At 39.7% G+C, this 12,078-nt stretch overlaps 2 protein-coding genes across 2 annotated transcripts in view; both read left to right on the forward strand.

Moving 5' to 3' along the window:
- Positions 1 to 564: 564 nt before the first annotated feature.
- atp6v0b (ATPase H+ transporting V0 subunit b) lies at positions 565 to 7,874 on the forward strand. Its single transcript, XM_084368323.1, has 8 exons — positions 565 to 961; positions 1,854 to 1,902; positions 2,779 to 2,862; positions 3,773 to 3,850; positions 4,326 to 4,395; positions 4,584 to 4,635; positions 5,338 to 5,528; positions 5,716 to 7,874. The coding sequence occupies exons 1-8, from the start codon at positions 877 to 879 to the stop codon at positions 5,740 to 5,742; spliced, it is 636 nt and encodes a 211-aa protein (XP_084224449.1). The 5' UTR covers positions 565 to 876; the 3' UTR covers positions 5,743 to 7,874.
- Positions 7,875 to 9,061: 1,187 nt separating this feature from the next.
- The window catches only part of b4galt2 (UDP-Gal:betaGlcNAc beta 1,4- galactosyltransferase, polypeptide 2), a 173,527-nt gene continuing 170,510 nt past the window's right edge, over positions 9,062 to 12,078 (forward strand). The window contains exon 1 of the mRNA XM_084369625.1: positions 9,062 to 9,526. The gene's annotated coding sequence lies outside the window, so the exon portion shown is untranslated. The remainder of the gene's footprint in view (positions 9,527 to 12,078) is intronic.

A 12,078-nucleotide genomic window follows, 5' to 3' on the forward strand; every position in this document is an offset into this window, starting at 1 on the left:
CAAGTTTATATTAAGTTTCATGTCTGTCAAGTGTGGGAAATTATAATAAAGCATCTGTCGAACCCCAAAACCCTTCTGTTTTCATCCTATTGTAAAGGTCACTGTAGCTTTTCGATTTTTAGTTTATCGTACCATGAAAATTTTACACTGTTGCAGCCCTAGTAGTGTCTCATATGACACCTACATGTTTGTAGCTTCTCAGAAAATTGGCCAGATTCATGCAACTGTATTTCATTGAAGTAAGCTGACCCAAGATACATCGATACAACGCTTACTTTTGTTGTTGTTGTTGTTGTTGTTGTTGTTGTTGTTGTTGTTTTCACTTGTTTTGGCAGTGCAAACATCTGTTTCCCATAACAATAAAGCTCTTTGACATTTAAGTTGAAAACTGAGTCCTAACTGATAAACAACTACAAGAGTGACATCTAGCGTCCATTACGCGCACTGCAACGCCCACTGAGGCGGAACGCAGCCTTCTTGGACGCATTCCGTTACAAATATCACTTAAGACTTACCTGCAAACCTTTCTAGTGTGTCTCCGGTGTGTTGTGGATCCTAACCCAGGCTGTTGTACTCTCTGTGGAAGAAATGAAGAATAGTCTCGCTCTGTTGTTAACACCGTCGCTGTGAAGTCGTTTCGACAAGGGGTGAAGAAAGGATCATAACCGAACGCAGCCCACCAGTCCCCCGGTCACATGCTACTCAAGCTGGATCAGCTGACACCAGCCAGCTTCTCCTTTTGATGCTCCCTCTCCTCCATCGACCGATAGCGCTTCTCGAAACAGCACTTTTTCGTTATCTTAGCGTTACTGGCGTCAAATTTTGAATTTGAGCCGAGCACATCGCGCTGATCCAGCAGGCCAGACCGCCGGGTAGATGCTGCTAGAGTGCATGATGAACGGACACGCTATCCTGTACACGGGGGTCACTTTGGCCTTCTGGAGCACCATACTTATCGTCGGTAAGATTGGGAAAGATCGAAAAATCATCAGAATGTTGGATTAATGAATTAAATCACATATTTCTTAGACTTGTGCAACAATGGCATGACAGCAACTCGTTCTTTCTTCACGGGGAAACGCATCTATGTGTTTGACAGCTGTAAACGGGACCCGGCTATATCACGGGACTAGAGAGGTTGCGGCTGTTTCCATTTTGTTTGCTAACTGCTTAATGTGCAAATTCGAAACGCGGTTATCCTTGTTTAGCTGTTTGTTTATGTAATTTTTAATACACCCAGAGACGTCAAAACAACTATCTGCTGCTGCGTATTATACAAAAAAAAATAGTCATGTATTCACATTCAAGAGTTGAGCTTACATCCAAGGTTAGCATCTCGCTAGTGTTTCCTTAGCCACGTCTAAGCTAACGTCAGATAGCTCTTAGCTGACAGCTTGCGGGAGAAAAATGCCATAAAGTTCAGACGTTACACAACTGTGAGGTGCTCATATTGAAAAGTTTCAGACTTTCCTTATTGGGAGTTAAAATGGGACACCTGGTTGCTCTTCTTTCAGTGATTTTTAAACAATTTAATGTGGCTAAGCTAACGTTAGCTAGTTAACTGCTGGTGTACACGGTTGCCTGAGCTGAAACGGACCCAAACAGGAACTGCAGTAGTTTTCACGTGAGAGTGAGCCATCACACTGAAGCTAGAACTTCTTTCCATGGCTTTAGCACATTAATGTGACTCTGTTTCACGCATGGTCCAGGGAAAACGTTTGTTAATGCAGTAACATACTGTGACTGTCCGTACCAAAGGGCTCTGTCACACATACACCAAGCATACTTGCAAATGTGCATGTGATCTTTCCACTTTCACATCTAATATGATCATTTCTTTTTAATCTCCACAGGTATCTGCTATACCATATTTGACCTTGGGTTCCGCTTTGATGTGGCATGGTAAGTAATCTTGTCTTCAAGCTGATGTCTTTTGGACAAAACAACATTCAATCGTAGGCTTCACAACACAGACCCAAGAGCTTAGCAGCTGTTTTGTTACCTGTCAGTAATGTAAAATGTATCAGGGTAAGATTTTACTGGTGGTGCTGCAACAGTTTGTCAATTGATTGGCTGGAAGTTGGAATTAACCCTAACCCTGTTTAATTGGCAACCTTTTTTTTTTTTAGTTGTTTCAAGAATTTAAAAGCAAAAATGCCAAATGTGTTTTGTTGAAGATGAGAGGAGCTGCTGATTTTTGTCATGTATGATGATAGTAGATGAAATAACAGAGTTTTGGACTGAAAACAGTTTAAGACAAATTTGTGATGGGGACTATTTGCAGGAGTTAAAGAAATTTGGGGTTATTTAGAAGTTGTACCTAACAGATTTCAGTAGAAACAACACTACACTGACCTTCCCTAAATTGCACAATTGTGAGAATATTGCTATACTGTGGCTGGTCAGTATTGCATAGTACTGTTAATAATTACTCTGCCTAACCGTCTCTTTGGGAGGGTGTCATTAATCTATCTTCTCATGGCTGTTCCAAAAGTCAGCTGTTTATATTGTATGGAAATATATGTCTAGTCCTAACATTGTTGTGGTTACTCCTTGGTAATATATGTTATGTTATTGGTCATTTATAACACATTAAGATTGAACTCTTATTGTAAACATGAATGTTTTCCTGCTGGCACACAGGGAACAAAATTTGCATTACTCACCAGCCAAAAAAAAAAAAATCATTCAAGCTATTTGGCCAGTAGACAAAAAGTGAATTTTGCACCCTGTATGTTTGTAGTGTAGTTCTCATCGGCTGTACCTCTTTGCCCACAGGTTCCTGACAGAGACTTCTCCTTTCATGTGGGCCAGTCTGGGCATTGGCTTGGCCATCTCTCTGTCTGTGGTGGGAGCAGCCTGGTGAGTACCTGACAGGAACACAGTGTGAAGTGGTGTTTTGAATGTTTAAGACAGGGTAGGTGGTACGTGAAAGGCACTGGTTTTTCATAGAATAATTTCCTCTTTCCTGAAACACTCAGTGAAGTGGATCATGTGTAAATGTGGAACTGGAAAATCTTAGAAGTTGGCTTGTTGTCTCAAGGCCCAGACATGTTTGGTCAATAATGTGACTAAATGTAATGTAGCTGGATTACTGTTAACATGTGACACGTTGCATCCTTTCATCATTGGATAGACTTCATACACAGCTGTTCCTCGTGTTCCTCATCACTGAAAGTCTGTTAGAAGTACATTGTCTCATGTAACTTTTTTTGTTACTGTGATTTGGCTTGTTTACTTTTCTATTGAATGTTTATTTTAATTTAGTTGCATCAATTTAGTAGTTTTACCTTTTAAGTGTGCCTATGATAGCACGCATATTGGGTGATCAGATTGCGCAGAGGGGTTTTTCACTTGAATTTGTCTGATAATTATGATCTAACATTTGTTAGTTACCTGCCAGGATCAGTAGTTTGCTTTTTGATTGGCAGCTATGTTAACGAGACTCATTCAAATGTATACATGCTGTATATGAAAGGAAATGAATGACAGGATGACATATCTAGAGCAGATCTGCTGCATTGATCTGACATTATTATACCAGGAGAGTGGTCAAAGAATAAATATGAATAAATAACTTTTTGGTTATGTTTCTGACAAAGGTGGCTCTGCGTGGTGCTGAGATGCTGTTATCAGTTTATGTTAACGGACTTAAGTGCTAGCTTAAGTTAGCTATTGTTAGCGAAGTGGAGAAAGCCAGTCCTTTCCTATCACTGGGTAGTTGTCCATCATGTCATAGATGTTGTGCTGATTTTTGTGTTTTTGTTCCCAGGGGGATCTACATCACTGGCTCAAGCATCATTGGTGGTGGTGTCAAGGCTCCACGAATCAAAACCAAGAATTTGGTCAGGTAGGCTCATTCAAAACCTAAAATGTTCTGTTCAATTTTGTCCACTTCTCCTCTATTTCTTTCCATGTCTGTTTTCATATTTTATACAATCATTTGTTTTTGATGATTTATGTGAAATAGCTGCTTTACTACTCAATCTCCCTTTGAAATTGCTTCCATCCTTTCTTCCTGGAACGATTAGGCTCAGTAGGGTAGTATTATTCATTCATGTACTTGAATATTGATGCTAACAAAAGATTATTTTTATGCAAATTTTTAACCTCCTGTAGAGTGGCTAATACACTTCTCTTCAGGATGAATGTAATTGTAAATGTAATAAGAGATATTTTTCCAAGAATTACATTTAATATTGATATGAGAACATCTGTAGATACTTCTCCAAGCAGAACAGAAGCTTTTACACAAGTGTTCTGTATCTGTAGTGACTTGAAACCCCGGCACTCGCCTTACTCTGTTTTTGTTTGTCTCCCTCTAGCATCATCTTCTGTGAAGCCGTAGCTATCTACGGGATCATCATGGCCATCGTTATCAGCAACATGGCTGAGGTAAGCATGAAGCGTTTTTTAATTTTTTATGATCAAGAAAACTGAAGTTATTCAATGTTGTCTTTAGAGACAGGAGCACTAGCCGTACATTGAAGCAGTCGTACATATGAGACAGAAGTTTAATATGATTTCAACAACAGGGCAAAGACGGTTGTTTGGTTCTAAAAATAATCTCTTTCATCTTATAGAGCTTCAAGGGAAACACCCCTGAGACCATCGGGGCAAGGAACTACCAAGCTGGTAAGAAAGCAGACTGGATGTAAGATGTAAAAGAAAAACCCACTCCAAAAACAACAACACTTTTAACTGCAATTAAAACGGCAGCGGAAAAAGGTTGTATTAAAAAAATACCCTGAAAAATACTGATGTTTGATACCATCAGAATATATTGATACTTATTTCTGTATTCAAAATTGTTAGGGATCAATATGCTTTGTTTCGATTTCTACATACAATTTAAATACTTTTTAAAATGATTGACTTTCATAACCTTGTAGCTTTAGTTGCATAGTCTCAGTGATGAGATGCTTTTGAAAATACTCCAAAAAATGAGCATCACAATAAGCCAAAATACCACTGTAGGTACAGGTGGATGATATCAATTGCTGCGTTCAGAGGGTCAAGATTCTTGCAGCACTCTGTCTTAATAATAATTAAGTATGGATTGCACAGTACGTCTACAAAATCAAGTGTTTTATTAACGTGGAGAGTCTTGGAAACTCTAGAGATTTTCATTCAGTCGTAAAAGTTTAGTAATGAAAAGATGGTAATAGACCAATTCAGGGACGTTTTGAAGACACTTCAAAATTAATTTTCAAATTGAATAGCATAAATTCTCACTGTCTCATTTCCAAATCATGACAGGGAATTAGATTTTTGTGGCCAGGTCCCATGTGGATTAGTCATGGAGGTCTCTGACTCAGCTGTTTTTCCTTCTACCAGGTTACTCCATGTTTGGAGCTGGTCTGACTGTGGGCTTTTCTAACCTCTTCTGTGGCATCTGTGTCGGCATCGTGGGCAGCGGAGCAGCGTTGGCGGACGCCCAGAACGCCAGCCTGTTCGTGAAGATCCTCATTGTGGAAATCTTTGGCAGCGCGATCGGCCTGTTTGGTGTCATCGTAGCCATTCTGCAGGTAAATGAGACAAATCTTTTTTTTCCATAGTGGAGAAAACTATCCATGTCGTCATTGTAGACTGTCATTGCTGATATAATAATTATTTCCACAGAATTCACAGGCTCTTTGTTGAACAGATGTGATGATTCAACCTGTTTCTGTATTTGAAATCCTGCAATAACTGATTTTTTTTCCCCTCCCTCAGACGTCAAAAGTAAAGATGGGTGACTAGAAGACGCATTGACGCGCTGAGAAGATAAAAAGACACTGCTGGAAAATAAGATGGATTATTGTGTAAATACATCGTAAATTATTTAAATGTCTCTATTTGCCTGGTATTGGTTTTAACCGTCATTCACACAAGAGTGGTGCGCTCACACCCCTGCTGTCTTGTCTCGAAAGAAACACGAATGTTGAATAAGAAAACTGGGGGGAAAAAATCACCAGATGTCAGTGTGTCGTGCGCATTTCTTGCACATGAAATAAATGAGTAAACCTTGTATCTGACAGTTTGGCTTGATGAGCAGTACAAGCAGAATCAAGATGTCGTGAAGGATTATTAGTTTCCAGTAAATTCCCTTCAATTTAAGGATATGTTCATGCAAATTGGGGCATTTTTCATGACATTGTTTTCTGACCACTCTTGAATGAACGATGAGTTAAAACGTACACGAGAGTATTTGAACATATTTGTGTGCGTGTGTGTGTGTGTGTGTATGCTTGTGATCTTTTTTTTTTCTTTCTTCCTGTGAAAGCATGAGGGTGTTTACCATTGTGTTTATAACTGTAGCCTGGTCTGTCAGATTTTTTTTGTTTCTGTAAGTGTTCTGTGCAAATAAGCAAGTGGTCCTTAATCCACACGCTGTGGGCCGAATACATTTGTCAGGCCTCCTGCTGTAGAAGTGACAGAGAATCTTTGAAGTTTAAATTAGAGTACTGATCTGTAAGTCATTATGAAGGGCACTAGACGGTTGGACACGCTCTTTGGGAGGCAGCTCTAAATATATCATCCTGTCATTCACTTCCTTACGTCCTCCGAACGTTATGGAACTAAGATGTCTGCATTTGAATGAGCCTCCTGAAGCTGCCAGCCACATCTTCCTAGTTTTTCCTGGTTGTGATCCTAAATTGATTTGTTAAGTGTTTGCTAGAAGGCAGCCAAAAGGATGTGAATACACAGTTTACTTTTAAGAGGCCCCTCAATCCAGTGTGACATAAGCATGACACTGACTTTTAGGAAACATGTGTTAGGTCACAAGTAAACTCTCCTCTTTGTGAAGTCGCCATTCAACTTTATTGTCTTAGGAAAGACGATTTCTTGAGAGAGCACCTCAGTTACTAGCATTTACACTCAATAGTAACTGTAAATAATTGCCGTGGCATCACCATCATCGCACTGGAGGTCATGATTGCAGAGTTTGTAAAGCCTGGTCCTCCGACTTTGATATTTATGTCAGTGTTGCATCTGTTGGCTCCATTTCATAAAAACCAAAAACTTAAAACTTACATTTTTTAAATATTCTCCATTCATACAAGAATTTCTTTTTACAAATCTTCCTTATTTTTTTTTTTTAAATACATATAAATCCTTCTTGTTTTGAATGTACATCTTAACTTCATCACGTCTGTGTTCCCAAATTACTTTCTAACATTCCTAACAGAAGCTTAATGTGTGTGTCCAGGTTTAGTCTTGTGTTTGGCTTGAGTGCAATTTGAGTGACAAAGTGAGACTCGCGCTACATCAAATCATTAAATATTTGTCATTAATGTACTTCTTATCAGCCGGTCTCCACGTGGCGGTTCAGCTGTGTCCTGTTGATGCTGACTAGTAAATCTGGGGTGTCTTTCTGTGAAGCTTTGGCTGCCAGCTGACAGGAGAGCTGATGTGGAGTGCAAAGTGTTTGTATCGTAACACACTTTTTGTTCTTTATCCATCATTCCACGAGTTAAGCTGACAGACCATGGCTAATTGTGAAGTCTTTCCTGTAATTTTCCCTCCATCCCTCTTGTGGAGTTGTGAATGAATATAAACACTGAATCTCTACATGTGGAAACTGGATTGTCTTTAATATATCCAGACCTGGCCTCCCAAAGGTGTCTAAGCAGCGAGATGGTCTCTGCCCTTCCGATGGTTTTATAATTAAACCAAGATGTAACTCGGGAGATTCCTTTGGTGAACCAGGCTCTGAACCAAAACCCCGGGCTTTCAGTGACTGTAGTTGGTACCGTGTGTGCATTATGTTGATGTGATGGTGATCAGAGAATAACTAATTGTTTTTGACATTGTGTATAATAATAACAAAACACAGATCGTCCTTCTGGCTTCATAAATGTCCTTGAGAAAATAAAATGGTCCAATCAACACATTTGCATTTGTTTCTGATTTATATTAATTTGGTGGTTTTGATAACTGTGCTGTGTTTACTCCCCTTTGATATGTGAGCTGTACTGTGTGCGATCCAGGCCACTGACACCTGTCTTCCTTCCTGTAGTGTTTACTTGCTTCCACTAGATGGAGCAGAGAACCACAACATCTGTCCTACAGATTAAACTGGTCGGAAACTGAAGACTCAAGAAAGCAATGAAGCTGATATCGCCTGTTAGAACGATGAATTATCTATCTATCTATCTATCTATCTATCTATCTATCTATCTAACGATCCGTAATAATTAAGTAATTTAGACTACATTTCTGAATATCATTTGAATGCCAGATGTTTTAGAGCAATTTTACACCAGTACCAGCTGACTAATAATATCGTATTACCATTTTAATGACACCACACTGAATAAACAAACAAGTTTATCTAACATATATCAAATCTAACATCTGATAAACAAATTCATCTGAACAAATGCACAAAACCAAGATCCTACATATGGCAAAATGTTGTAAGACGTCCACCTGTATTTCAATAAAACTGTAGTTAGCATTTGTTACCAATGCATATTTAAACAATTTCTAACAAATTCAGGAGCATAATTGTGATTTTTAATTAGATGCCAGATGTTTTCGGGTGATTTTACATTAAAAAACCTTTTAAAAAGACCAAAGTACTGACTTCATCACAACCATCATGATCTAAAATCTAATGACTATGATAAGTCAATAAAGAAAAGTGTCCTAATGAACTAAAAACCTTTGACCAATTATTCAATTAACTGAGCAAGAGTTATTAAGTACAAAATGCCAAAGAAAAGCTTTAAAATGTGTTTGTTTAGGGTAAAAGAAGTTTCTCCAAGATTCAGTGACTCTTATAAGGAAGGCTTCACCTCTTTTTGCCTGTATATTTGGACAAATGTGTATTTATCCCGCTTGAAATGTACAATATAAACATACTTTATAATTTTTTTAGACAAAAATATAGTGATTAATTATTCGACAATCTGAATAAAAGGGAGCAACCACACAAACCGTGAGAACTAACACATATAGCACTATTATCTAAAAGTGATCTCCTCCTCTCGTGTGTGCGTGCGTGGATCTGCGAGTCAAGTCTGTTATGAAATGATCAGACGGAGCACAATATAAAAAAAGAAGAATCGCGCTTTCATGACCACCCGGGCTTCCGTAGGCAGCCGGAGCGAAGGGACCTGCTCGCTGCCTCAGCCTCAGAGCATCCTTTTCCCTTTGCCTCCTTATCATCCCCACCAAAACACAGCGGGATGACGGAAAATCATGAGGATAGCGTCTCTCTGCTCGTCGGTTTGCGGTAGAACATATCGCCACGGGTTGCGTTAGCCGCTCGGCTAGCGCGATGCTACACAACATGAAGCTCTTTCTCTCCTGATGAGGAGCTCACATAATAGCCTGTCTGTGGGAGCGAAAAGAAGATAGTTACAGCTGGGCTGAGCCTCTCGCTTTCTCTGTGCGGTTTTACAACATCTTCGTGGCCACAGAAAGCTCATTGCCAGATTTTTTTTTTTATTGTTACATCTGCCTCGGTTGAATTCAGCCAGCGGTGCTCCCAACAAAGAAGATGCTCGGATAGAAGTGCTCGGCTGACAACATCAAGGTAGGAGCTCCTTCTCCCAGTGTCTCTGTCTGTCTCTTTCTGCTTCCTGGGACGCATTGTTTCATTCAGAATCGCATGCACGCTTCCCCTTTGTTTCCAGCCCAGCCTCCCTGCATTTCTCCTGCAATTCTGCAACCTCCTTTCTTTTATTTTAAGATCTGAATATTGTTGGGAAAAATGGTCGCAAGCGCTGGTTTCCCCCTGTCCCTTCCTTTTTGTTATCATGCACATTTCCACAAACTAGCAGCATCCTCACACCCGCCATACTAGGCTTCACTCAGCCTCCCTGCACTGATCTCATACAGTGCATGGACCATCCCAGCATACAGTGTGCAGAGAGGAAGATTTGCATGCATGCAAGCTTTAAAAAAATACACTTTTTTTTTTTACACCCCAGCTGCTTGAAATTGCTTGCACTTATTTTCTCAATTGCAAAGAAAGGATGCAAAAGCCTGAGCTCCTCATCCTCTCTTCTCTTATGGTTTTGGTCAGAGAGTACCAGTGTGCACAGCCTATTACACAGGGGAAACAAGCGAGAAAGAAGAGGAGGCGGAGGGGGCTTCTTCATCATGATGCTTAACCTAACCAGGCGTTTACACAGAAGCTCTGTACCTAGACCATAATCCAATCTGACATCCTTCTCATTTATGACACAGTATCTCTTTAGGGCTCACTGCTATAGAGGCTGTATTAGCAAGTGGACTGGAACTACCTCGCTTTGTGCTCTGACTAAGTTGCAGCCTTCGGTGTAGTGACTTTCACCATGTGTACTGTATATGTTCCTGTTGATGCTGTGTTATATAAAGCGACTCGTGTTGTCATCTTGAGGTCAATGTTTTATATTTTATCGGGAGCTATTTAGCCAGTTTTGAATTGTGTGATTTAGTGTGACTGCAATGTGTGCATTCATATTTATGATTGAAGAGTTAGGTCAGATTCTTGCAGGAGTATGGAGACAACAAAACAGTTGCTGTCATTATTAATTCATCTGCTGATTGTTTTCTGATTTAATCATTTTATAAAGGGTCTGAAATGTCCATCACAGTTTCTTCAAGTCCAAAAGCCCAACTGGAGCTGACACCTACAGTATATTAGACAGTGACAGTCTGATATCGATATTAGAAGAAAACTGACATTACAGTGTTTTGGTTTTCTGCAATTTACACCGCAACATATAAAAAAAGATTTTTCACCATATAACTTGGATAGTTATATTTAGAAAGAATCAGTTGGGAAGTTTTGCTTTTGTATCAAGCGGCAAAAAAGTTGTAGGACGACATGTTTGAGTTAATTTGCCTCACGCAACATTGCACATCCTGCAATGTGACTGTTGCACGCATCGTGAGGTCGATGCTGAAACGAACCTCAACAAACTAAGTAAACAAACTCTCTTTGTTTTCATGACTGAATAAACTGAATAAAATAACTGACATTAAACACAGTTTCATAATGTTTTACTTTCTTTATATGTGGCGGACCCTGCCACCTTTCTAGCTTCAAACAGTGTTCTGGGGACCTTTATAGGGAGGAAAGTTTTCCCACTCGACAAAACAATCTCAACCCAAGGATCAGTTTCATCTTCTTCTGGTGCTTTTGACTGCATCAGATGGTCGACACGGTTGACGTGTAGGAAAAGCACAGGTGTAATAATAATAATAAAATAAATAATGGCCCAGTTCCATTTAGCTACTTCATTTTTATACTTTTTCTGGTATTCTTCATGCTGACTCGCTGTCACACGCTCATATCGTACTGGAGACACCTGTGCTTTTATTACAAGACCAAATGTCTGCTGTGACACGAGGTCCATTGGGTGGGTTTTATTGACTGTGTGATGCAGTTGAAAGCTCCAGAACAAGCAGGTAAGTAGATATTGAGTGAGCATAGTTTTAGTGTCAGTACTAAAGTTCACTCATGTGGATGTGTGATATCTCAGAAGCATCTTGTGACCATCTGCTGTGAAAACCTGTGTGATCATCTGACTTGACTCGAGGCTGATCAGGTAGCAGAGAGGTGGTTAAGACATGAGGCTGTTTAATCGCAGCAGGTGGCAGGGAGGTGTTTTATCATTTTAGAGTTTGTTTGTTATTTTGTTTACTTCTCTGCATGTGTGTTTGTGTGTGGTGAAGGATCGCAGATGTATAGGTGTAAAAACTACGTCCTGTCGTGCTGCTTTGTCCCCTGGAGTGCTGCCTTTTTGTCCTGACTTTGTTTTTGAGATATAAAGACACAGGTGGCAGGGTGTTCTCTGGCGTTAATCAGGCTGTCCTGGAGCCCGAAGGTCACAGCTTAAGTCAGTGTTGCACAAGATGTTTGTTAAAGGATAAGTTAATCCAAAAATTAAAATTCAGTCGTTGTATACTTAGCCCCAATGCCGGGAAGTATCAAAAGTTGGGTGAGCTTTGTAGTCTGCAAAACATTTCTGGAGCCTCACAACAAAACAGCGTTGCAGCACTCTCCTAAATAACTGAAGTAGATGGGGACTTGTTTTAAAACGTTAAAAAGCAACCAGAAAATAAAGGCTTCATAGGTTTTTTATGATTTAAAACACA

Source organism: Pagrus pagrus (assembly GCF_965226575.1).
Source record: "Pagrus pagrus genome assembly, chromosome: 12".
NCBI classification, from domain to species: domain Eukaryota; kingdom Metazoa; phylum Chordata; class Actinopteri; order Spariformes; family Sparidae; genus Pagrus; species Pagrus pagrus.

Excerpts from the sequence above, each read along its gene's own strand:
- atp6v0b (XM_084368323.1), top strand. The coding sequence starts at position 877 with ATGCTGCTAGAGTGCATGATGAACGGACACGCTATCCTGTACACGGGG. Across the intron at positions 4,396-4,583 it reads TTATCAGCAACATGGCTGAG|AGCTTCAAGGGAAACACCCC; the intron begins GTAAGCATGAAG and ends TTCATCTTATAG. Across the intron at positions 4,636-5,337 it reads GGCAAGGAACTACCAAGCTG|GTTACTCCATGTTTGGAGCT; the intron begins GTAAGAAAGCAG and ends TCCTTCTACCAG.